The following is a 25,704-nucleotide window of genomic DNA, read 5'->3' as shown; positions in this document are numbered from 1 at the left end:
GAATGAAATGTAAGCTCTGCTCAGATTAACAGATGAAAGAGATTGTTGTTAGGAATAACACCTTCCAGTGTGTTCTCGTCTTCAGAAGACTCATCTCCCTTGAATTTGCATGTCTATTCAATATACCTTCTTCTTAATCATCCATTTGCCTAATTCCACACTGTCATTTGCATTTGATTACATTGTACACCTATGTTTGTATTCCTTGTTCTTCACATACGGAACTGTTTTACAACTAAATTCACTTCTGATAGCAGATTTGGCTCACACTGTGAGTTGCAAACTCTTTCCTGGATTGCTGGAGCGTTGGAGTTATTTATTGCGTACATTAATTACTAAGCCTAAATCGAAAATATGTAGGTCACAAAATTTGTTTCAGACTACCCTCTGGACAAAATGAAACCAAAACGTGTTATCCTTTTAAAAATATAATATTACTTTAACAGATTAAAACTTTAAGAGATGTATTTTTAAGAAACAGCTGACATAAAAGGATTGGAAAGCTATATTAGTATTTTAAAGGGCTTTATTATAATAATTAAACTTAACTTTAGCCAAGTAAAATTCTAGGTGTGGTTTTCTGCTTAGCTTTCTGCCTAGCTTCAAAATTGAGCTTGTTCCACTTAACTCTTAATTAATTCTTTATAAGTAGCTTACAACTAATGGGTTCTTCCACTGAAGCATTTTATTAAAGGAAGTAAAGGTAATTTAGTAAACAGATGGCTAGTGGTGGTATTATATATACATCTTTTCCTTAATTTTCTGTATTGATAGGGGTTAGAAGTTGACTACATTTACAAGGGCTTAAGACATTCAAGGATGGAAGAAAGAGATGTTCTTGGTACCTTTTCTTGAGGCCTTTGAGTATTTAATAAGTTCTAAACTTAGACTGGCTTTCAAATTTTGATTAGACAGTGTGGCCAGGGACTTGAATAAGACTGGTTGATAAATGGCTCATATGTCTAGTATTTATATAAGATAATACTTAAGATCTGTAGCTTTAATACTTAAGGTTTGTGACTGTATAGTTCATGAGATTTTATGATAAATATCTGCCTTTTAGATTATTGATAAAAGCAAGAGAGACCCAACAGAAGAAATTGAAATTCTTCTTCGTTATGGACAGCATCCAAACATCATTACTCTAAAGGATGTAAGTAGTAAATTCTTTAACTCCGATCATTTGAATCAGTTGTCTAACTCGCTCTGGGAATGTTTTCAAATATCATGTGGTAGACAAAGAACTTAATATCGTAAGTTTTAAAAAAATTGACTGGAGTACAACATATGTAGCATTTCAGCTATAAAGAAAAATATGTTTATGTAGTTAATTTTTGTATTTTTGCTTTAAGAAGAAAAATGTTACTGACGTTATTGCTTTTAATACCTATATTTACTGGAACATGTGGGTATTAATTAGTATTAGGGATTAACTAGTCTCAGACTCCATGGATTCCCCAAACTCTCTTCCACAGTACTGCCTGAGAAAGCAAACACTCAGATATGTTACTTGCCTACCTACATCTCATACCCCCACTCACCTCCAGTTCTTGCCTTCCTCTGTCTGCAGTAGTTTTCACACTTCCTCTCATACCCCATGCTCTAACCATGCTCTAGTATGTACACATCTTTCAGCTTTCCTCCTTTTCTCATGCTGCTCTGTCTGAATTTATGGTTTCCTCAATGAACAGTACCACTTCCCTTCTTTGCCTGGCTAACCACCGTTCCTCTAAAACTTTGCTAAAACATTACTTCCTCCAGGAGGTCTGTTCTTCGGATCGCCACACCCTAGACGAGTGAGGTATCCTTTCCTTTCTGCCTGTGGTTTTATCATACCAGAGCTGTTGGCGAAGGGTGTGAACTCCCCAGGCAGCATTAAACCTTCTCTTGCTGATGGTGCTCACATAGGCTCAAAGGCCATATCTGGGTGTCATAGACCTGATATGTCACATGGCCAACTAAGCCAGAGAATTTCTAAGGTACCTTTTGCCTTTCACCTCTGAGATTTTGTGAATTCCAAAGTTTACTCTTCCTTTTTCCTAACCAAAACTCCAGTTTCCTGAGATTAATTTATCACTGCTCATTGTTAGAAGAAGAATGTTAACTTAGTCCCATTAAAATGTGAAGCTGCATATCTTAAGTGACTCTTTAATTACTATAACCTCCCAAGAATCTGACCAACTAAATAAAAAAGGAAATACAGAAAATTCTTTCTTCCTTGACTTGGAAACTCCCTAAGCTGTTACTGGTTTTTACATCTTTCCTCCTTCTTTGATTTCAAATTCCAAGGTCTCTAAAATTTTTCCTGCTTTTATCATAGCATCTCCAACATTTTTTTAACTTATTTCTATGTCTGTTTCTCCCTACTAGAATAAAAACATTGAGGACAGGTACCTTGTTTTCTACATATTTGGGGCCCCAGCACCCACTACCTCTTACGGAGCTAAATAAAGGTGTGCAGTAACCCGGTGGTGATGGGGAATAAAAGAAACTGAAGCTTAATAAAGAGGCTATCTCAGTTTGGGATTGCCTGAAGTACAAATCCAAAATTACAATGAACTTTCTATTTCTGCATTGGGAGGAAACTTGTATGCTTCTGTGTGGTTAGATGGAATATCTTTCTGCTACTTGATCTTCCTACTGAATTTGTGCCACAGCTTGTATTTCAGTTTAATCAAAACCAGAATTGATTCATTGTACTGTTTATGTAAATATGGAAGTTCTGCAGTTGCAGAAGTTCCAGGAAAATCACAGTCCCCGCTGTCATCGATAGAAAGATCAAGAGAAACAAACCTGAGAGCAACAGTTCAGTACCCCTTCATATACGATGCCCATCGTTACTTTGATTGCCATGACTTAGGTTTCACAGAAGGAAGTTGCAGATTATTTTTCTGACATTCAATCTAATCAATTCCTGTTTTAATATTCTTGCATGCATAAAATGGCTTGTAAATTTTATATCCTCTATCAGTTGTGATAAATAAAAATTTCCTTGACTATAGACTTTGTTCTGAGCACATGTAAAGCCTCAAATAATTTTTGACATTTTGGTGTTAAATCTTACAGGTATATGATGATGGAAAATACGTGTATGTAGTGACAGAACTTATGAAAGGGGGTGAATTGCTGGATAAAATTCTTAGACAGAAATTTTTCTCTGAAAGAGAGGCCAGTGCTGTCCTCTTTACTATAACCAAAACTGTTGAATATCTTCACGCACAAGGGGTAAGTCTTTTTAACATTTTATATATACAAATACACACATGCACACACATACATACATATATATACATACACACACACACACTTTCACCTTTTCTTTTTTTTTTTTTTTTTACCTATTCTTTCTGAATGTTTGAACTAAAATTATAAAGGTAGAAGTTACTTTATACATTAATGGAAAATAACTACTTTTAGCTTAATAATTATTTTGCTGTTCTTCATTTACTAAAATTTCTCCCACCAAGGTTGAAGTGCTACTTTGAAATCCTGACTTGTTTATATTAAGTTCTTATGCTTCCCAACAAAAAGTGAGTGAGGTCTTCTGACCAGGAAGACGCATCACCATTTTTGCTAGGCCACTCTGTGCTCTTGAGAATTAGATCCATTGCAAGTTTAGAAGCAGAACCATAGAATCATGGGTTGTATTCACTTATAAAAGGAAATTAAGAGGGGCACCTTGGTGACTTAGTTGTTTGAGCGTTTGACTTTGGCTCATGTCATGATCTCCTGGTTTGTGAGTTTGAGCCCCACATTGGGCTCGCGGCTATCAGTGCAGGGCCCACTTCGGATCCTCTCTCCACGTCTCTCTCTGCCCCTGCCCTGCTCGCACTTTCTCTCAAAAATAAATAAACATTAAAAAATAAATAAATACGTGGGGCGCCTGGGTGGCTCAGTCGGTTGAGCATCCGACTTCGGCTCCGGTCATGATCTCACAGTTCGTGAGTTCGAGCCACGCGTCGGGCTCTGTGCTGACAGCTTGGAGCCTGGAGCCTGCTTCAGATTCTGTGTCCCCTCTCTCTCTGCCCCACCCCTGCTTGTGCTCTGCCTCTGTCTTTCAAAAATGAATAAACTTAAAATTTTTTTTTAAAATAAATAAAAGGAAATTAAGAGACTACTTCTTAAGGAGTTTATTTTCAATATGTTATTCTCATTTTGTTTGTCTTTGCTCCTAGAAGCTAACAAGTGGGAAGTGTCACTTTCATTCTAGAGCTTCTTGATTTCTAGATGGTCAAGATTCGCCTAGTATACTAGCTAAGAATTAGTGGGACTCCATAGTCGCTGGAGAATTGATGACCTTGCAGTCATCTAAGTCTTCTATATTCTTTTCCCATTGCTTCAGCAGTAATTAGTTACTCAGATGATCTGGAGAAGTAATGTTCTCAATGTTAGAAACTAAAACTGAGGTGATTGATTAAAATCTAGACTCAGAATTTAGTGGTAGAAGGAACATAGAAGTCTAATAAGGAATGTCAAGGTTTATGTGAAAGAAGTACTCAAGTAAGTAAAGGGGGAGAAATATTACAAAAATCTAAAGGAACAATATCTTTTAGTATGTGTGACATTGTCACTTGGATATTAAATAGGCAGTACTTAAAGTCTGGATTTTTTTTTCCTTTTTACCCCTAAACCCAGTGCCTGTTCCATTGAGCCTGTCAGCACTTGTTTGTTGCATACATCCATTATACATGCTGTTCCCTCTCCTTAGAATGACTGTCCCTCACTGTTCCAGCTTGTTTGGACCAGATGTTACCTCCTCTAGAGACGTATCACCTGTTTATTCTCTGCCTTCCTCACTACCGTGCAAGCTCCTAGCATGGAAAGGCAAGGATCTTACAGGTCTTGTTTAATATGGTATCTGGAGCTTCTTATATAATACCCTGGCACATGATAGGCATTCAATAAATATTTGTTGAATAAATGAATAACCTAGAGGCAGATATTACTGCTATTTGCATTTTACCTTGACCTAACCTACGTACTCAATGGACAAAGAGGAGGGAAGTACATACTATTTTTTCTTCCTTCTTTCCTTGCCCTGGTTCTGTATTAGAGAGTTATGCTTACATTATCAGCCTTTTATAATGTTGAGATCATTTGAAGGTCAGCACTCACATCCTCTTAAGTACATTGCTTGACAGTTTGTGAATAAAGAATTTTCCATCATGGAAATGTGTTGTTGTATTGTTAATGTACCTCTTTAATTTGTATTTCAATTAGGTGGTTCACAGAGACTTGAAACCTAGCAACATTCTTTACGTGGATGAATCTGGCAATCCAGAATCTATTCGAATTTGTGATTTTGGCTTTGCCAAACAGCTAAGAGCAGAAAACGGTCTTCTTATGACTCCTTGTTATACTGCAAATTTTGTTGCACCAGAGGTAATTGTGAAGTTATTTGCTTCCAGTGTTTCAGTATATTTAAAAACTCATTTGCTGTGTTTAATATGGAGTAGTTAATAGTTGTTTAATTGAAGACTTACTGAACAAATAATTAAAATAAAATGTCAGCTCTTTTTCTTCTGATGGTAGTTCATCCTGTCCTCAGTCCCCTACTACTTAGTCCTTTTCTTGCCCTAACTTCTGTCTTTCTACATAATCACTCATCTGTAGTGGTCTACTGTCACTAACACTTTTGTGCTTGTCAGCGCATGGAATTAAATGGAAAGTAGCTTATTCTCATCCTTTCCTAATATCCTTTTTAATTTACTGGTTTTGTCACCATCTTCCTGTGTTTCTGAGGCTAAAACATCATGGTTTCTTCTTGTCTTTAGCTACATAACTAGGTATCATCTCTGTTATCCTCAAAAACCAGTTTGAGGTTCTTCTGTTCACAAAACTGCCATCCTAGGCCCTGCTTCCTTCACCACACCCCAAATGACTGCCATGGCCTAATTTCACCTTGCTCCCTTTCTTGATCTCTGATCATTCCACAGAAGAGCTGCAGCATTACTGAAGTCTTTTTCAAGCCCTACTTTGATCAAGTTGCTTCTTTTCCTAAGAAATTTCTGTTCCCCATTGTAGCAAATCTAAAATCCACTGCTTTGCCCTCAAGATTTCTTGTCTTTTTATTATCATTGTGTAAAAACACATAACTGTGAACTAGATAAGAAAAAGTAATAGTTTACCGAGGCACCTGGGTAGCCCACTTGGTTAAGCATCTGACTCTTGGTTTCAGCTCAGGTCGTGATCTCACGGTTCTTGGGTTCGAGCCCCGCATTGGCCTCCATGCTGATAGCGTGGAGTCTGCTTGAGATTCTCTCTCTCCTGCTCTCTATGCCCCTCCCCCACTCATGCTCTCTCTGTCTCTCTCAAAACAAATAAATAAACTTAAAAAAAGATAGTCAACCCTAAGATAGGGGTTATGTGCCAATCACATGTATTAACTGATTTCATCCTCACAACATAGGGTTTACAGGTAATAATTCCTTCTAATTATAACTTTGTGAAGTAAGTACTTTCACTCAATTTTTATAGGAAACCAGGTGCACAGTGAAAGGTTACATAATTTATTTGAGGTCAGGTCGAGATTTGAGCCCCAGCAATATGGCTGCAAAGTCTGTGCATTTACCATTATATATTTCACAAAAAATGATAATAGTTGGTAGTGTTAGAATGGTTGCATTATATTTACCAAACTTTTTGTAATTTTCTTACTTTGAGTTATAAAATAATACTTTTAAAAAGACTCCTTGCACCTGTTCTGGTGGTACTAGAGCTAATGAGGGACAGACTCTCTGCTTGTTTGTCCACATACCCACAGCATCTGACACATATCCAAGCATAGTCACTTCATCTAGCCATTTCATTTTTCCCCATCAGTGTTTTCTGCTTCAGACAATCAATCTGCTTCTTGAAATCACCATGTAGCTGTTTTGCCTTGGCACGTTGGATGTTTTTTTGTTTCAAAGCCTCTGAATTCATCTTTTTCAGGAAATCTTCCATAATTAAACTCTCTTTAGACTTGAGCTTTTAACTCTTTGTCTCCTACTCACCACTTAGTCATCCAGGTTAAAACTTGGAAGCCCTCCTAAAATCCTCCTTCCCCATCATTTCTCTACATCCAGTGGGTCACCAAACCCTTTCCATTCTGATTCCTAAATATTTTAGACCTCTTATCCTTTACCCTCTACATCTCATCTGAACTAAGTTGTTCCTTTTATCTTTACATCTCTTTCTCTCCATGTCCTGCCTTGGTGTGGTTCCTCACAGCCTTTCGCTTGGTTTGATACAAATTGTTTTCTGTCATTTGGCCTTTTTTCCAGTCTGTCTTCTTACCAGCATTTTCTCTATACCTTGAGTTAGCCTTTTGGTGTACACATCTACTTATTTTATTTCCCTGTTTAATGCTTCAGTGACAACTGATTGCCTACAGGAAAAATATTTTAATTCCTTAACAAGATACATGTAAAAGCCTTTCATTCTCTCCAGTGTACCCTACCTAGAGATCTGGCCACACTGAATCCTTGCCTCTCCTTAAGCATGCTCTGCTCGCTTGCCTCTGCCCTTTGAGTGTCTCTGCCCTCCCCAACCTCCTCCCTTTGCCTTCTGAATTCTTACTTATAGGCCCAGTACAAGCAGGCTGCCCCCTAGCCTTCCTTCTCTCCACATTTCAAGAATGAATTGTTTCCTCATCTTTATACTCAGACCACTTTAAATATAGTTTTGCTATAATACTTACCACGTTGTCAAAGTGCAACTCTTGATACCAGCTCAGGTGGTGATTTTTCAGTCATGAGATCAAGCCCCGCATTGGGCCCAATGCTGAGCATGGAGCCTCTTGGGATTCTCTATTCCTCTCTCTCTCTGCCCCTCCTCTGCTTGCTCTCTCTCTCTCAAAATAAATAAACATTTAAAAAAATCAGCCAAAAAAATACTTACCACATTGGATTATTAACTTTATTTATTTATTTATTTATTTATTTATTTATTTCCCCTGCCATATTCTGATTTTCTTAAGGAAACCAGAGTGTTTTGTGTTTATCACTGTTCATTCCTAGGAATAGTTGGCGATTACTAAATGCTCAAGTGAATCATTTTATATATGTAGAAGTATAATTTTGCACTCTATCATTTGTACTTTCATATGTGTTCTTAAAAGTATGGTTTTATGTAACCAGTTTTGCAGCCTTATACAAACTAAATATATATTCATTTAAATAAGAAACTTAGAGGGGAGTGGGGATGGGAAGGAAAGAAACTTAGCTTCAATTTATTTTATAGTTCTCTCTATGCTACAGCAGCACTCAATAAATGCTAATTCAAATACCAAAATGAAATTTTACATATATATGAAATATTAGTCATAGAATGTTCTGGAATAGGGTTAATATATTATTGCCTTGTTTGCTAATCATGTTCTGTTGAGGTTTTTCTTAAATACACTGATTTAGAAGATACAGTGTAGTTCATGGCCTATTCACATCTCTAAAGTAAACAGTGGTGTATTAATACTAATTGTTATTTTTTCTAGGTTTTAAAACGACAAGGCTATGATGCTGCTTGTGATATATGGAGTCTTGGTGTCCTCCTCTATACAATGCTTACTGGGTGAGTGGACCATATTTTGCAAGCATTTATTCATCAATATTTTCTTCAAATTATTTAGTTTTATTTCATTTCTGCGTTATAATATCCTTCTTTTCATGTTTTCTCCTATTACCTAATACAATCCTGTATGTGTGTGTGGATTTGTAAATACATATTTATAACTGTATCATTGATGATTTTCTATAATGTACCATTTACTAATGTCTTAAGGTCTTAGCTTGACTTTTTTCCATGCCTTTTTTGTATTCTTACGTCATAAATATACACTACTTTAAATATTTTATTCTTATGTGTCATATCTTAAAATATTTATTTTATAATATATTAAGTCTAATTAATAGTTCATAGCTTATACCTTGAACTGGCGCTTTATGAAGCTTCATGATGTTGATGTTTTTCACTTTCGGAGATTTCAATGAAGTATTACATTAAATTACTCAGAGTACTCTTGGATACTGCAAAGAAATGTGAAGATTACCAACCAAAAAGAAATTTTATTCATTAACATTTTAATTTTATTATAAAATAGTTACACTCCATTTGCAAATGGCCCTGATGATACACCAGAGGAAATATTGGCACGGATAGGCAGCGGGAAATTCTCACTCAGTGGTGGTTACTGGAATTCTGTTTCAGACACAGCAAAGGCAAGTATAGCTTCCTATAATAAACTTTTGAGAAAATAATTTTTCATAATCCCTAGTGAGAAAAAATCATGCCAGTTAAAAACTTTTGTTTATGAAGTAGTATTTTGAAGTGATGTTACCAAATAACTTGAACTCACAAATGGACCAATTAATTTGTTTCCCAGAGGTATTGGTTTGGCTTTGTTATTATCTATATATCTAAAACTACTTCTTACTTACAAACATAATGAATAATAATGGTGGTAGTCTTCATGATTCGTGTGTCTATTCTGTGCCTCACACTGCACTTCTCCTAAATTATCCCATTTAATCTTCTTAACAAACCTTGTAAAATAGGCGTTAGTATCTCCATTTCACAGAAGGAAACCAAGGCCCAGAATTTTGGTGTGAATTTGTTTTTGGTTACCCACCAGCTACATGTGGGTGCTTCAAATTAAACAGTTGATTCCAAAGCCCTTGTTCCCTAGAATAGACTATACTATGTTCTCTTTTTGGTCCATATTATGTAGAAAGGGGTCTCCTCTTCTTCACAGTAAACAGTAGTATAGTTTTATAGTGTCTGTTTGAAATCCACTTGAAAAGCCTTTGTCCCTGAAAGATCTGCCATCCTCTGGCTGACTTGCTTTCCAATTCTGCTCTGCTTCCACTTTACTCGTAGAAAATGCTCTTTTAAAAAGAAGAGCAAAAAATTTAAAAACTAAAAAGAAAAAGAGGGGCTCCTGAGTGGCTCAGTCAGTTAGGCTTCCAACATCAGCTCAGGTCATGATCTCAAGGTCCGTGAGTTGGAGCCCTACGTCGGGCTCTGTGCTGACAACTCAGAGCCTGGAGCCTGCCTCGGATTTTGTGTCTCCTTCCCTCTCTCTGCCCCTCCCCAACCTGTGCTCTGTCTCTCTCTCTCAAAAATAAATAAACATCTTTAAAAACCTAAAAAAAAAGAAGAGCAGAGTTTTCCACTTCCAAGGAAGAAAAACATAGAGGAGATAAAGAAGATAATTACTGGTAAAAGTGCTTGCTGGTTTCTCTTAGAGGTGGAAGCCTGAGGTGAGATGATTGTGTAAGTAAATAGGGCATGTAACAAATGTCGATTGATACTTTTGGCCTAGAGATGAAGCCTATGTTAGCCAATTTAATGTCTATATAGATAACATTTGGCTTTATAACTGATTTAAAATGACCTGGTATCCTTTCCCTTTTTTTAGCCGTAACATTTCTTAAACCAGATGATTCATTTTTCTGGGGATTTCTTTTTCTTCCATGTATTGAGCACCTACAACCTGCTTAATAAGTGAAAGTCCAGGGATAAAAGATGTGACTGAGATAGAATTCCTGATCTCAGGAATCTCACAGTCTAGTTGGGAGATGGCCCCAAGTATACAGTACAGTGTCACCTGTGCTGTTACAGTGGTACATTTTTTTATGTTGAAGAAGTTCACAGATGGTGCTCAGTCAGAAAGATTTCCAGGAAAGCTTTCCAGAAGCAGTGAAGGGACTTTCTTGGCAGCTTTAGGGAGCAGAAGGATGTATTCCATCCCAGGCTGAGAGAGCAACACATGCTATTTGTGGTCACGACAGCCTGAGCATGGCAGAACGCCTCCAGGTTGCTGCACACGGTTTGATGGGACTAGTACAGGGTACACGTGAGAAGGTAGCTGATGAGCCCAGATTATGAAAGGCTTTGTAGATTATGCTCAGGATTTGGGGTCTATTCTAGGTATTGGAGAAGTGTTGAAAAATCTTAAGCATTTTCATGATCACATTTTCTTTTTTTAAAATGTGAATTATCGAGAGAGAGAGAGCAGGGGAGGGGCAGGGGGAAAGAGAGAGAGAGAATCCCAAGCAGGCTGTGCTGTCAGAACAGAGCCCAGCACAGGGCTCGATCTCACAAACCATGAGATCATGACCTGAGACGAAATCAAGACTGAGTCTTGATTCAACCGACTCAACCAACTGAGCCACCCAGGCGCCCTGAAAATTTTCGTTGTTTAAGTTTATTCTGTGGTGGGGTAATTCTTATCCATGGAGTCTACCACACATTGTCATGATCAGTTGTGAGGCATATCAAGTAATGTCACCATATGAAGTATCAGAGCTTACCCACTGCCTGCTTTTTAAATAAATTCTAGAGATAACCTCACCTTGCTCTAATTTTGATAATTTCATTCTCATTGACTTGCATGCCAGTATGCTGTTTTGGGCGAAAGAAAAGTGAGGATGAGATAAAAATGGGATCTAAGTCACAGCCTTTCTTATAAATGTTACATCATTACTAACAACTTTTGCTAATTTGTCCAGTTAAGACTTGAGATTGTTGGGGTGCCTAAGCGGCTCAGTCACTTAAGCGTCCGACTTCACTCATGTCATGATCTCATGATTGGTGAGTTTGAGCCCCGTGTTGGGCTCTGTGCTGACAGCTCAGAGCCTGGGGCCTGCTTCAGATTCTATGATTCCCTCTCTCTGCCCCTCCCCCGCTCGCGCTCTCCCTCTCTCTATCAAAAATAAATAAACATTAAAAAAATTTTTTTAAAAAGACTTGAGTTTGCAAGTATAATGTGATAATTGAATACCCACAATATTGGGAAGAAGGGGGGTTCTATCAATCTGATATGTCACCTCAAGAGTACATTGCACATGTGAATGTCATCAGTCATATGGGCCATATGTTTCATATGTGGCTTTGAGAAGAACAGGACCATTTACTGGGCATTTATGTGCCAAGAACTATGCTAGTACTTTTACCTACATTATTTCATTCATTCCTCACTGACCTAATATTAGGGACTTTACTTGTAAGGTTTTGCAGTAGTTCAGGTCATGAATGATGAAGATCTACACTAGAGCAGTTGTAGCAGGATTTGAGCCAAATGGAAGAGAAATTTGGCAGGCAGAATAGATTCGGTGGTTAATTGGACATAAGAAGCAAGGGAGAAGCAGATAGCAAGCATGTAGTCCTTATTTCCACGTCAGGCAAACGAGCAGGGTAGTGGTGTCCTTCACCAAGATGTGGAATGCAAAAGTAGTTTTGAGAGGAGTGATGACTACAGATTTGGAAATTAAGAATTTGAAATGTGACTATGATATATAATTAAGAGATGTGTGTTCATCAAGCACCTGGCTATATGGATGTAGATTTTAGGAAGAAGTAGAAGTCTTGGGTGGACTGTGGAGTTGGAAGTTGTCATCATCTGGAGTAGCTACAGCCATGAGCACAAAGGAGCTTTTCTGAGCAGAGTGATGAGAGCTATGGAAGGAATTCAAGGGAGCCACCACCATTTAATGAGAAAGCTTAGGAGGAATAGCCATTGAAGGGTAACAGAACAGGAGGAAGAGAAGTGGTTCTCAGTGACTTGGCCCAAGTGCACTGCTTAATGCACAGATTTGATTAAAGTTATAGTAGAGTTTTGTTGTGTCCCTCAGCAGTTTTGCAACCTTTTATGTACTTGAAGAACATTTTCGCACTTTAAGAATTTTGAAGGGGAGTTACTGGTTGTTTCACTTTTTATTTCTAATTCTGTTCAGTAAGTTATTCCCGCTCTTAGCTGTTAATGAAAACTAAAAATAAGAAACTGGTAGTATCTAATAGCAGAGGAATCCTTAGAATAACATCTCGATTCCCAATATCCAGTCAGCCACCGGGTTCTGTTGTTTCTTCTAAGTACCTCAGTTCCATCCATATTTCTCCATTTCTTATACTGCCCTGAAGCCATCAACTCTCACCGGTCTCACATTGGAGTCTCCAGGCTTGTACCCTGCAATCCGTTTTCGTTCACACTTAGTGAGCATAATCTCTCTAAAGTACAAACGTGACTGTATTACTCCTTTGCTTTAAATGATTTCTTACCTCCGGAAAAAGTGCACCTTTGCTAATGTAGCTTACAAGGGCCTTCAGGGTCTGGTCCCTTCTCACCTTTCTCACTTTATCTGCTGCCACTGTCTCCTTTGCAGGTTTTGTTACAGCCACATTGCCGTTCCTTTCAGTTCCTTAACTGTGGCATGTTCTCCTATCCCTGAGGGCTCTCCTCTAAATACACTCGGCTCTGCCTCCTTGAATTACTCTGTCCCCCCCCCCCCCCCCGCCCTCTTCTCTAATCCATCTCCTGCTCATCCTTCAGGTCTCACATTCCTCTAAGGAAGTCACTCCTAAGCCACAGCACCCTGTTCAGGTTAAGCGTCTCTTTGTGTTCAACTGTACCTCTTTATTCATCCCATCCAAGAACTTACTGTTTGCTTTGTAATTGATTCTTTGTCTCTCCCTCACTGGGCTGAAAGCTTCATGAGGTTAGAGTTCATTTTATCTTATTCATTTCTAAATACCCAATGCCTAGCAGGATACCTGGCCTTCAGTGGATACTTAGTAGATACATTCTGAATGAAAAATCAAGTTAGAGAAGGCTTTTATAAATCGTAACTGTGTTATTTTTGAAAGTATAAAACTAGCAATTATATGGATCTATACCTCAGCATAGGAAAGCATTTGGATAGATAGAAAGCATTTGTCTCTTGTTGAAGAATGGGATTCTGGGAGTTCTTCATGTTCTTTTGCTTCTCTGTAGTTCTTAATTTTTTTTTATAATGCCTATAAGTTGCTTATGAAGTGGGAAAAAATAAAAATAATTCCAATCTGGGGCCCCTGGCTGGCTCAGTTGGTATGGTATGCAATTCTTGATCTCAGGGTCGTGAGTTCAAGCCCTGCATTGGACATGGAGCCTATTTAAAAAAAAAAAAAAAAAAAAAAAAAACAACTCTAATCTTTTGTAGGGGGCATTTGGAGCCCTCCAATTAAATTTATATTATTGGGCAGTTACATTCTGTTTTTCATTATTACAAGCAGCACAAAAAAAGTCTGTAGCTAAAAATTACTTAGAAATAAACTTACAAAGGTATAGAAAAATCAGAATATCTAGATGAAAAAAAGAGCCAAAGTACTTTAAGATACATAAATGTGGTAAATTTACTCTTTGTAATGCACCAAAATTACTGTTAACTAAGGGAAGAGAAAACAGACTTAGGTTTTTGCTTTTGTTTGTTTGTTTGTTTTGTTTGTTTTTTTTTTTTTAAGAAATTATCATGTTGACCAAATTGCTTTGAGCCCAAAGGTTTGGTACCAGGAAAAAATAGTGTCATAGAAGCTAAGGAAGAATGCTGACCAGTGTCAAGGGCTATAGAAAAACAAACAGAAAGATTTAAATTTGTTTTATTATTATTCTTCCCATCCCAGGACCTGGTGTCAAAGATGCTTCATGTGGACCCTCATCAGAGACTGACGGCTGCCCTCGTGCTCAGGCATCCTTGGATTGTCCACTGGGACCAACTGCCGCAATACCAACTAAACAGACAGGACGCGCCCCATCTAGTCAAGGTGAGTGTCCCTATTCAGGCACTCTTTTCCACATGTTCTGCAGAAGACTTTGAGCTGCCCTCTCCATGCCCACACCACCTTTCCCTTTCCCTCATCCTGTTTCCATTTCTCGAATGGGATTCCCTTATAGTGAGTACTTTAGAAAAGAAAAAGTCGCGGTGCCTGGGTGGCTCAGTCGGTTGAGCATCCGACTTCAGCTCAGGTCACAATCTCATGGTTTGTGAATTCGAGCCCCGTGTTGGGCTCTGTGCTGACAGCTCAGAGCCTGAAGCCTGTTTTGGATTCTGTGTCTCCTCCTCTCTCTGCCCCTCCCCTGCTCATGCTCTGTCTGTCTCTCAATAATAAGTAAACGTTAAAAAAGAAAAGGAAAAGTCAAGGCACACCAAAATATCACAATAAAACTGGTTTAAGGGGCGCCTGGGTGGCACAGTCGGTGAGTTCAAGCCCCACATCAGGCTCTGTGCTGACAGCTCAGAGCCTGGAGCCTGCTTTGGATTCTGTGTCCCCCCCTCTCTCTGCCCCTCCCCTGCTCGTGCTCTGTCTCTCTCTGTCTCAAAAATAAACAAAAACATTTTTTAAAAGTTAAAAAAAAAAAACTAGTTTAAGAATGACTTCTGGGTCACCTGAGTGGCTCAGTCAGTTAAGCGTCTGACTTTGGCTCAGGTCATGATCTCACGGTTCATGAGTTCAAGCCCCGCATCAGGCTCTGTGCTGACAGACAGCTCGGAGCCTGGAGCCTGCTTCAGATTCTGTGTCTCCCTCTCCCTCTGCCCCTCTCCTGCTTGTGCTCTGTCTCTGTCTCTCAAAAATAAAAGAAATGTTAAAAAAAATTTTAAAAAAGAATGACTTCTGAATTTATCATTCAGATAAGCTTAAGCATTTCCTAATTTTTTTCTATACTTTACTTTCTTATGCAAAACCCAAAACAAACTTTGAGGTCACCAGTGGTGGCAAAATACAGGTTCCAAAGAGCATGCTTTGCTACCTCTCACATTAAAGGATTGCAAAGAAACAACAAGTTGAATAGTCCTGAGAAAAGTGAGGACTGCTTGTTATAAGACCATCCCTGTCCTTTCTCATCCATAATTTCAGCCACCCACATTTGCATCTTCAACTTTAGGTAAATCAGAGGGTTTGACCAGGGTGGTTGTTTTCATTATGAGCCCTATTAAATCTGTATACGTTTTCATATGAAGAAAATAGGGAGGGGGGAATCTCAATTTCATATTCTGTGTACATATGACTACCCATTGTCGTTTGTGTTATGACCTTTCTTTCCTGTTTTCAGGGTGCCATGGCAGCTACGTATTCTGCTTTAAACCGTAATCAGTCGCCGGTTTTGGAACCAGTAGGCCGTTCTACTCTTGCTCAGCGGAGAGGTATTAAAAAAATCACCTCCACAGCCCTGTGAAGTGACCTCACTGAGATATTTGGTACCATGGTGTAAGCTGATAGCACAAGTTCTGGCGACAGGTAGCACATATCTGAGAGACACCTGCAAGCACACACTGTCCCAGCTGGTACCCATAATGCTGCTGCTCCTGCTGCTGCTCCTGCTTCCGTCTCTTCTCGCTTTAAATGATTGTTAGCAAGTTAGATTTTCCTGGAGCTTCGGATGAAATGAAAATGGAAACATGATGAAGACATATTCACTGAATCAACGAGAATAATGAACATATGAATACCACCTAAAAATACACTGAATAAAGTACTCTACACCATATAGCATTATTTTTATAGGAAATATTTCATGTCCCTGAAATATTCTTTGTTAGTTATAGGGATGGACAGTTTATGTTAAGCACTTAGCTTAAACAATCCGTTTCTATTAGCACTGTATCCCTTGTGCCATCCAACATTTTGTATGTTTTTGTAAACAGTTCATATACAGTACATTTCTGTACTGCTTTCTTTAATGTATACATGCTTTGTTTAACTTGGAATCTATTATTATTAATCAATTGACTATTAAATCTGGTTAAATAGTTCACCTGGATTAACAGTATTGTTGGACAGCCCTAAAAATGGCCAGATTGTGGAACAGCTGTTGAATGTAATACTTCCAAAATGTACATATCTTTCCCCATGTCTGTTTCACTGGTTCGTTCATTTGTTTGTTTCTTAAAGTCAGGTGCTTTGTCAGACTAACCTAGAGAGCTGTTACGGTAGAGAAAGTTATCACATGTGTGTGGCATGACATCAAGAGTACAACTATGAAGTTAGTCCATATACGTTGCAACTCCTTAGGGTTTTTTTTTCCTTAGTTGAGGAAGTAGTTCTTGCACTTTTAATCTTGAATAGTATCCATATTTAGTATTTGGCATATAATTTGGGATTTTGCCAGTATACATCAGGCCTTTAAGAGTTATGGTGAAGAGATTGGCAAAGGAAAATTTAGCAACAGGTCATTCAAGTCCCATTGGATCTTTCATATTTAAATAGATCAAGTTGCAGAATTTCGCTTATGAATAACAGGATACATGTTCTTGTATACCTGCAAGAAAAGTATGCTTTTTTTGGAAAAAAGGTAAATCATAATGAGTTCTGTCCCATTACAATGCTCTATATTAAACACTAATTTGAATGTAATAAAGGCCACCAGCCTCTATATGAAATTGGATTTAAACTTTTTTATTCGAGGGAATAAAACATTCTTGATCAAACAATATCTGTTCTCACCTGAAATCATAGCTAAGGTAGGCTAAGTGAATGTTCACCATTGAGTGTTTTCTGAATTCCTTCTGATGATTTACAGCCTTATAATTTTTCCTTTAACTTCAGAACTGATCAGCTTTCATAGTGGTCACTGGGTCTGCTTCGATTACAGTATTCATTATCTACATCTAATCTGGGTAGTTTTCACAGTTTCATTTAATTAAGGAAACTTTTGTATCCATTATTACCTGTATTTTGGTCAAGCTATCTACCATACATCAATTTATAATATGAAAAACATGAACAAAGAGAAAGTGATTTAGCTTAGCCTTATCAGAAATGTACCCAACGGATCTTAGTCATGTACTAAGCCATTTACATCAGAAGTCTTTTTCTCCTGCCTGAAGCTTTAAATCTTCTCTTGAAAGTACAAAGCCAAGAAAGCATACTTTAGTTAAATGTCTTGGAAGCCACTTATCATTTCTTAATTTCTCCTCTGTGCAACTAAAGAGAAAGGGAGAGTCTGTAACATTAATTTTGCTTAAGTGACACAAAATGATTATCACATCGAAATCAAATGTAAGTTTATCTTCTAAATAAAAAACATATAGGAGGAAGGATTTCAGAAGATCTAGTAGAAGAAAGTGTTTTTTTTTTTTTTACAAATGCTAACTATCAAAAACTGCTTCCCATTGCCTGGAAAGAAACCTTTTTTTTTCCTTTCTCTCTCTATTCAGTATTTCAAACTATGACCATCCCAAATTCTTGTCACTTTTAAAATGTTAATGTAACTCTGGACAGAAAAAAGATACATTTGCAAATTTTGGACACTGTTGCAATTCCATAATTGCTTAGGTGTTTTGTCCATCATAATCTTAGAACCAGAAGTAAATGTGTAAACCCTTATAAATTATCTAGTCCAGCTTTCTCATGTTGCATGTAAAGAACCTAAGACCCAAAGCAAAGACTTCTCATTTGGTTTTTTACCCTCATAACACCATGCTGCCTTCCCTTCATATTATCACCCAACCAGGAGCAGACTTGTTCAAATCATATATATATATATATATAGTTCTTAGGACATTTACTCTACTGGTATATGAATGCCAAATTGATTGCTCTCAAAGATATTGCCTTCTTTGCCTACTCCAGCTGCCAGTTTTATTGGAGAATATCAAGTCATATGTTCACACAAGTGAAGGCTTTTGCCTAAAATGCAGTTCATAACCTTAATTTATTTCATCTGTGGTCCTGGGTTTCCTATTGCCTTTGACTTAGGCAAGTTGGCCAACAATTGTGCTCTAAATGTAGTGCTTGCACCGGGTTTACCTTTTCATTAATTTCTGAGTCCACTTCTTCTGGGCCCTTCACCAGTTAGTTCTGCTGGTTACCAGGGCTTCTCCCAGAAAGGTTTAAGTTCAGTCTTAAAGATATTTCAGTGTGAAAGAAGGAACGAAACTATCAGGCCACTTTTACAACCCCCCTCTTAGCTTATAATCCAAAATAATACCTAGAATTGAAGATTGCATTTAACTTTGCCAAGCACACGCTGAAAAATATGGATTACACTACCATGTGTTTTATATCTTCTCTTTCAAGTGATGATGTTAAATTAAGGTAAGTTTTGTCCTTTTAATTTTTTATGTAACTCGTTTCAGCTCCTTCTAATTTATAGAGATGCCTCTTTCTAAGTACAATAATAGACCCTTCCTTAACTTTAACAGTTTTGATGTGGATTTGTTCATTCACATGCAACCCCAGAAATCCAAAAATGTAGTGATTTTGCCAGGGCACAGAATCAAGATGCTTCAAGGTTAATGTGTGGGAAAAGCCATTTAGTGAGTGGTGTGGTGTGTATGCAGTAGAGATTCACATTTCACATGCCCAGGGCTGCCAAGTATGGGTTTGAATCAACCGTTTCTCACCTAATTTTAAGAAGTCGTTGCTGTTGGGGCCAGGACACATTATGGGAGGTGGAGCTAGCCTGTTTGCTGTGCCCTGCACCCTCAGTACAGGAAAGACTTATAAGGGGAGTGGGGTGCAACGGCTTCATGAGTAGGCAGAATGGGTTGGGTTGGAAAGGGGCTGAGGGGTCCAGCCTGGGATGAGAGCAGAAAAGAATTCAAGATTTGGGAGCCTTGGTACAGATGTACTTAATCACTATGGGAGTCAGCAATATATATCTCAACATGGCTTTGATATTCTCTACTTGCTGGCCTTTATAAATGAACACTTTTCAGCTCGCTTTACCGTATTTTATAGAGAAAATTCTCATGGTAGTATCAAGCGTTTGTGAGATTTATGAAGGCATTAGGACAGATATCTCAGGAATGTGAAGGGTTAGAAAAGGTCTGTTTTCAGTGATGAACAAATGCGACGGGTTCCATGGTTGACCCGTGGTGCTTAAACCAAGAGGTTCCAATTCTAGTCCTAGAGTTCTGTCCCTCCAGAAGCTTCAACTCCTTGTGACTCACAAACTAGATGTATACTTTGAGTTTTAGTTAATTCACAGATAAGTTGACTTCACTCAGTACTTATATTTCAATTAGTGAAAATAGTCCTCTCTTCACCTCCAGATTGCTTACATTTTGCTGGTTTCCCCAAGTGACCATTGGTGGAGACCAATTAATGAAGGAATGAGATTTGCTTTCTTGCGACTATGGTATTCTGCAGAGCCACGTTTAACCACTTTTTCTAGTGAAGAATCTACAGAATTATAGTACCTAAATATGGATGGCCAAGAAAAATTTGTATCTACAGTGTGCTTTATGTACTTCTGACACTGCTGTATTTTGTGTGGTCAGGTGACTTGTAACTGGTTCCAATGTGACTGAGTGTTCTCAAAGAATTCTGGTAATTAAGTCGACTTAATTTTCTTAAGCCTTGTATTACTATCAGTCTCATATTTACCACTTTGATTCTAGTCTTTTAACTGTTCATAACAGGGCATACCAAGGGTTGGGATGAGAGTCTACTTCCTACCTCTTAAGGCACTTTCCTCATTATTTTGCCATATAACCTTGAAGTGCATGATAAGCTGTTTAAATGTCCATGACTTCTCTCAGAGCAACTAGCAAAGTATATGACATTGAATAGAGATTAGTGGAAAGGAAAATTTAGAGACTAAATTCAGAGATGCAGACCTCAAGAAAACCTCTTGAGAGCATGTACCATTTGAATACAAAATATGTAAACGTATGTGAGAGGAGAAGTCTCTGTAATAGTCTAAGTAGATTAGTTCATTATCTAATGGAAGTGAAAATCTTTACTCCTATTATCACTATAGTACTGAATGAACTGTATACTGAGTTTTTCAAACAAGTATTTAAAGTAGAACTTTTAAATACAAAGCAAGGGCATAAGGATAAAGGTTTTGGTTTATGTTTCTCTAAGTGTAGTTTACCATCTAAAGATATATATATATATATATATATATATATATATATATATATATATATATATATATAATTGCCATTCCTTGGCATCCTTATTAATTGTGGGTGATGAGGTTTTAATTCTTAAAATTATGTACATGTATTAGGTTTATCTTAACTCTTACCCTGAGCAAAAGGGAAGGTATACGCCTAAGGGTTGTAATTATTTTGCATTTCTGGCCTTGGGTGGGAATGGGGTGGGCATCTACTTAAACAGTTTTTAAAAAAGAAAAAAAATCACAAGTATTTTTCTACTATTATACATGATCTTACTTTATACTAGTTTCTCTCTAGTGAGGCATGCCAGAAGCCCAAGGTACCTTATCATGAGTTCCTATGTGTTGTACCTTTTATCGGTGGTCAAATCACATCAGATGCTTGGCACCTGCTGCCATAATTATGAAATGCTTGTAAAGGATTAAATATCACTGAATACTTTAAATTGTTTTACTTAAGAGTTTAATCTGGGAAGTTTTCAAATCATACTATTAATGTGTAATCTAAGCTCTTTCAGATGTATCCATGAATAATCCTGGAACAATATTGCTTGTATTCCTGTCACAGAACAGGTTTTGTAATCTTTAAAAGAAATGAAAATTTATATAATAAAGTTTCAAATAAATGCATGTATGTCATTTATCAGGTCATTTCAATTATATGATAATCCTTCATATTGCCAAATTCTATCCAAAATATAGTATCAGTCCATATTGGACTGATAGAACTTAAAATAGGAATGTTTCTGAGTTAAGTGCAAAATAATTTTTGTATGCAAAGTCTTGGTTAGCCCAAAGAGTATCACATCAGACTCCTAAGTCATAGACCTTACCCAATACCAAACTTGAGTAATGATTCAAAGCATACAGAGTGATCACCAGGCACAGATGAAACAAGCTTTTCTTGGAGAAGTCCAAGATTATCAGACTGAGCTCCAAAATACCCTTTTTCTTTCTCATTATGGTGCATTTTGGATTCAGAGTTAAAGGACAAGTTTCCTTCTGAGCAATGTATGTGGAGACATTGCTTAAATCATTTGGTTTTGCAACATCTTTTTTTTAATTCCTAATTGCACAAATGATGAGCCCCCATTCTCCAGCCAACCATGCTTCATAAATCCATAAATTCCAAGTTTTACAATGAGCCATCTCTATAGACCAAATGTATCTTACTAAAGGCATTTTAGAGATAAGGACTTTTCGTTTTCTTTCTGCTAGTAAATATCATTGGCACATATAAAAGGAAATTTGATTGAGGCCATTGAATCCTGGTAGAGAGGGAATAGGTTATAGGCCTACAGTCAGCCCTTTCCTTCCCAGTTGACATTTTTAGTATTTTTTTTAATATTATGATGGTGTATTTATTAGTAGCTCAGGTTCCCATAACAAAATACCACAGACTGGGTGGCTTCAACAACAGAAATTTATTTTCTCACAGTTCTGGAGTCTGGAAGTCGAAGATCAAGGTGCCAACAGGGTTGGGTTCTCCTGAGGCCTCTTCTTGGCTTGCAGATGGCCATCCCCTTGCTGCCTCTTCACGTGGTCATCCCACTCCTGGTGTCTCTTCCTCTTATAGGCACACCAGTCATATTGCATCAAGGCCTCACCCAACAGCCTCATTTTAACTCAGTTACCTCTTTAAAGAGCTTAACTCCAAGGTACAGGGGGTAAGGGCTTCAACATATGCATTTGGAGGAAGACATAGTAGAGCCCCAAACAGACAGTTTAGGGACTATCCACTTGGGTTAATTTAGGGAGTTAGGTTAAGATGGAGAGCTTCAAGGTCTACTTGGCATTATACAGAGGCAACATGGGAATGTTACTGTATTTGTTTTCTGCTGTTGTAACAAATCACCACAAACATAGTGGCTTAAAGCAATGCAAATTTATTATCTTCCAGTTCTATAGGTCAGAAGTCAAATATGGGTCTCACTGGGCTAACACCAAGGTGTTGGACAGGCCAAATTCCTTTCTGGAGGCTCCAGGGGAGAATTGTTTCCTTGCCTTTTCCAGTTTTTTAAGGCCACCTGCCTTCCTTGCCTTGTAGCCCCCTTCCTCCATCTTCAAAACTAGCAACAGTGGGTGGAGTCATCTTCACATGAATCTCTCTGACTCCTCTCTTCTGCCTTTTCTTCACCTTTAAGGACTCATGTGATTGACCCCCTCAGTTAATCCAGAATAATCTCCCCATCTCAAGGTCAACTGACTAGCAACATTAATTGCATCTGCAACCTTAATTCCTTTTACCATTGTAGGATAAACATATTCAGTTTCCAGGGATCAGGACATGGAGATCTTTGGGGTCCATTAGCCAGCCTACCAAGGTTATCTAGAGAAACATGTGGCTCCTCAGAAAAGCCAGCATGGAGCAGCAGTTTTTGCCATGGTCACTCTTCAGCTTTGTAGATCTGGAAATTTTGTTACTCCACCCTAAAATAATAGAATTGACTGACACTAGCAAAATTAGGTGAAGGAAGTGCAGGGTGCTATAGGGGTATATAGCAGAGTTGCCTAAGGATCAGGGCAGACCTTCTAAGAGAACGATGACTTATGCTGCAATGTAAAAGGGGAAGGAAGGGTAGAATGGAATGTACAGAGAGAGTAAGAGACAGTCAAGAAAATAAAAAGTTCTGTATGAATGGAATTTAAAACATAAGAAGATATAAGGTTCAAGAGATAGGAGCCAAATCATTAGAAATAGTATGTTACAGGGGTGCCTGGATGGCTTAGTAGGTTAAATGTTAAGACTCTTGATTTTGGCTCAGATTATGATCTCATGATTTGTGAGTCTGAGCCCCACATCAGGCTCTGTGCTGACAGCTCAGAGCCTGGAGCCTGCTTCAGATTCTGTCTCCCTCTCTCTCTGCCCCTCACCCACTCACAATATGTCTCTCTCTCAAAAATAAACATTAAAAAAATAGAAATAAATTTTAAAAAAAGAAATAATAAGTCATATTAAGGAATTTGAATTTTATACCTTTGGCTTCTCCCCACGACCTTACCCTGAATCCTAATTCTTTTTTTCCTCTACTACCAGGCTGAACCTCATTGCCCTATAGTTGGTCACGTGAATTTCTACCTCAGAAGCATCCTGAACTTCCTTACATCTTTGCTTTTATACTGTACTTGAGCAGTAACTGGTATTGTTGGGAAAAAACATACAATTTTGCAAATTGCTACCACTGCAAGTTTATGTTTTCTGATCTCAACTAAGCTCTCAGTACCATTTGTCAATTCTTTCATTTCTCCTTGGTCAGATCCATTTTCCAAGTTCTTTTGTTTTTTAATTTTTTTTTTACATTTATTTATTTTTGAGAGACAGAGAGAGACAGAGCACAGGTGGGGGAGGGGCAGAGAGAGAAGGAGACACAGAATCTGAAGCAGGCTCCAGGCTCTGACCTGTCAGCACAGAGCCCAACGAGGGGCTTGAACCCACAAGCCATGAGATCATGACCTGAGCTGAAGTCTAACTGACTGATCCACCCAGGCACCCCTATAGTCTATTCTTAATAAAGAAGCTGAAATGATCTGTTCAAAACCTACCGAGGATTATAACAAGTGATCTGGTCTCCTTCCCGCTCTGATTTCATCTGCCCCAACTCCCCCTGACTTACTGTGTTCTAGCCACACTGGCCTTCTTGAATATGCCAAACATGCTCCTACTCAGGGTCTTTGTCCTCTGCTCAGTACCTGTTTCCCCCTATGATGTCCCTATGTCTAACCTCTTTTCAAGTGATTCTGATGATTAGTCAAATGTGGTAACCATCCTATAATGGAAAAATGAAGCCTGATTTTTTTCTCTCCTTTGGGGTTTTATACTGAGTAATTGGCAGGGACTTTTGGTTTTTAAATATTTGAACTTTCAGATACTTTGGAGTCTGATTCCTTACCATGTGCTAGGCACAACTGCTAAATTGATACATTATATCAATTTAATTCCCACAGCAACCCAATATGGTAAGTACTATTCCTATACCCAATTTACAGCTGAGACACTGAGACTTACAAATTGGTTAAGTAATTTGTCCATGGTCATAGAGTAATAAATTGCTGCAAAGTTGCATTTGAACCCAGCTCTGACTTCAAAGCCCAAGTCCATAATCATTTGGCCTTGAAGCAAAATTTAAATAAATTTCATAGATATCCTTCATCCTCAATTGTGAATATTGCAAAATATTGCAAATGGAAAGAGAAACCCAGAACTTTAAGTACCCATCATCTTTTAGTTTCCCTCTAAGAAATGTATGTCATTGGTTTCTCATCCTCAGCTCTATTAGTATTTTGGGCTATGCTGTGTTTGGGGGCCTGTACTGTGCACTGCAGGATGTTTACTAGCATTCCTGGCCTCTGTCCACTAGGTGCCAGCAGCAGCATTCCCCAGTTGTGACAACTAGAAATACTTTAGACATTGTCAAATGTCCCCAGTATAGAACCACCGTTTTCAACAATTATACTTCATTTCTCTGTCACTGAGGTATGTCCATTTCCCTAGAGAGATAATGCTGAAACCCTAATGGTTGCAGAAAGGTGATTTATTTAGGGGTGCCTGGGTGGTTCAGTTGGTTAGGCATCCGACTTCGGCTCAGGTCATGATCTCATGGGTTGTGAGTTTGAGCCCTTCATCGGGCTCTGTGCTGACAGCTCGGTGCCTGGAGCCTGCTTCAGATTCTGTGTCTCCTCTCTCTCTGCCCCTCCCCTGCTTGTTCTCTTTCTCACTCTCTCTCTCTCTCTCTCATAAAAATAAATAAACGTTAGAATTTTTTTTTGAAATAAAGGTGATTTATTTGAAATAAATTTACTTTATTTTTTAAAGTTATTTATTTTGAGAGAGCACACACACATAAGCAGGAGGGGGGGGCAGCCAGAGAGAAGGAGAGAGAGAGAATCCTAAGCAGGCTTTCCACAGTCAGCACACAGAGCCCAATGTGGGGCTCAAGCTCATGACCTGGGCCAGAATCAAGAGTCAGATACTTAACTGACTGAGCCACCCAGGTGCCCCTAAAATAAGTTTACTTTATAGTGAAGCTATATGTCCTGCATAGTCAGCTGTATTAGTTGGCTGGGAT

General features: G+C 38.2%; 1 protein-coding gene across 14 annotated transcripts in view; it reads left to right on the top strand.

The window, feature by feature from the left end:
• The window catches only part of RPS6KA3 (ribosomal protein S6 kinase A3), a 156,521-nt gene extending 135,253 nt beyond the window's left edge, over positions 1 to 21,268 (top strand). For all 14 annotated transcript variants that reach the window (XM_042974978.1, XM_042974977.1, XM_042974982.1 and 11 more), the window contains 7 exons: positions 1,064 to 1,153; positions 3,067 to 3,225; positions 5,221 to 5,382; positions 8,474 to 8,550; positions 9,080 to 9,197; positions 14,413 to 14,553; positions 15,842 to 21,268. In XM_042974978.1, the coding sequence (XP_042830912.1) occupies positions 1,064 to 1,153; positions 3,067 to 3,225; positions 5,221 to 5,382; positions 8,474 to 8,550; positions 9,080 to 9,197; positions 14,413 to 14,553; positions 15,842 to 15,964 (870 nt within the window). In that variant the 3' untranslated portion in view covers positions 15,965 to 21,268. The remainder of the gene's footprint in view (positions 1 to 1,063; positions 1,154 to 3,066; positions 3,226 to 5,220; positions 5,383 to 8,473; positions 8,551 to 9,079; positions 9,198 to 14,412; positions 14,554 to 15,841) is intronic.
• The last annotated feature ends 4,436 nt before the right edge of the window (positions 21,269 to 25,704 follow it).

Source organism: Panthera tigris, chromosome X (genome assembly GCF_018350195.1).
Source record: "Panthera tigris isolate Pti1 chromosome X, P.tigris_Pti1_mat1.1, whole genome shotgun sequence".
Lineage (NCBI taxonomy): Eukaryota > Metazoa > Chordata > Mammalia > Carnivora > Felidae > Panthera > Panthera tigris.
This window is presented reverse-complemented; position numbering and strand designations above follow the sequence as displayed.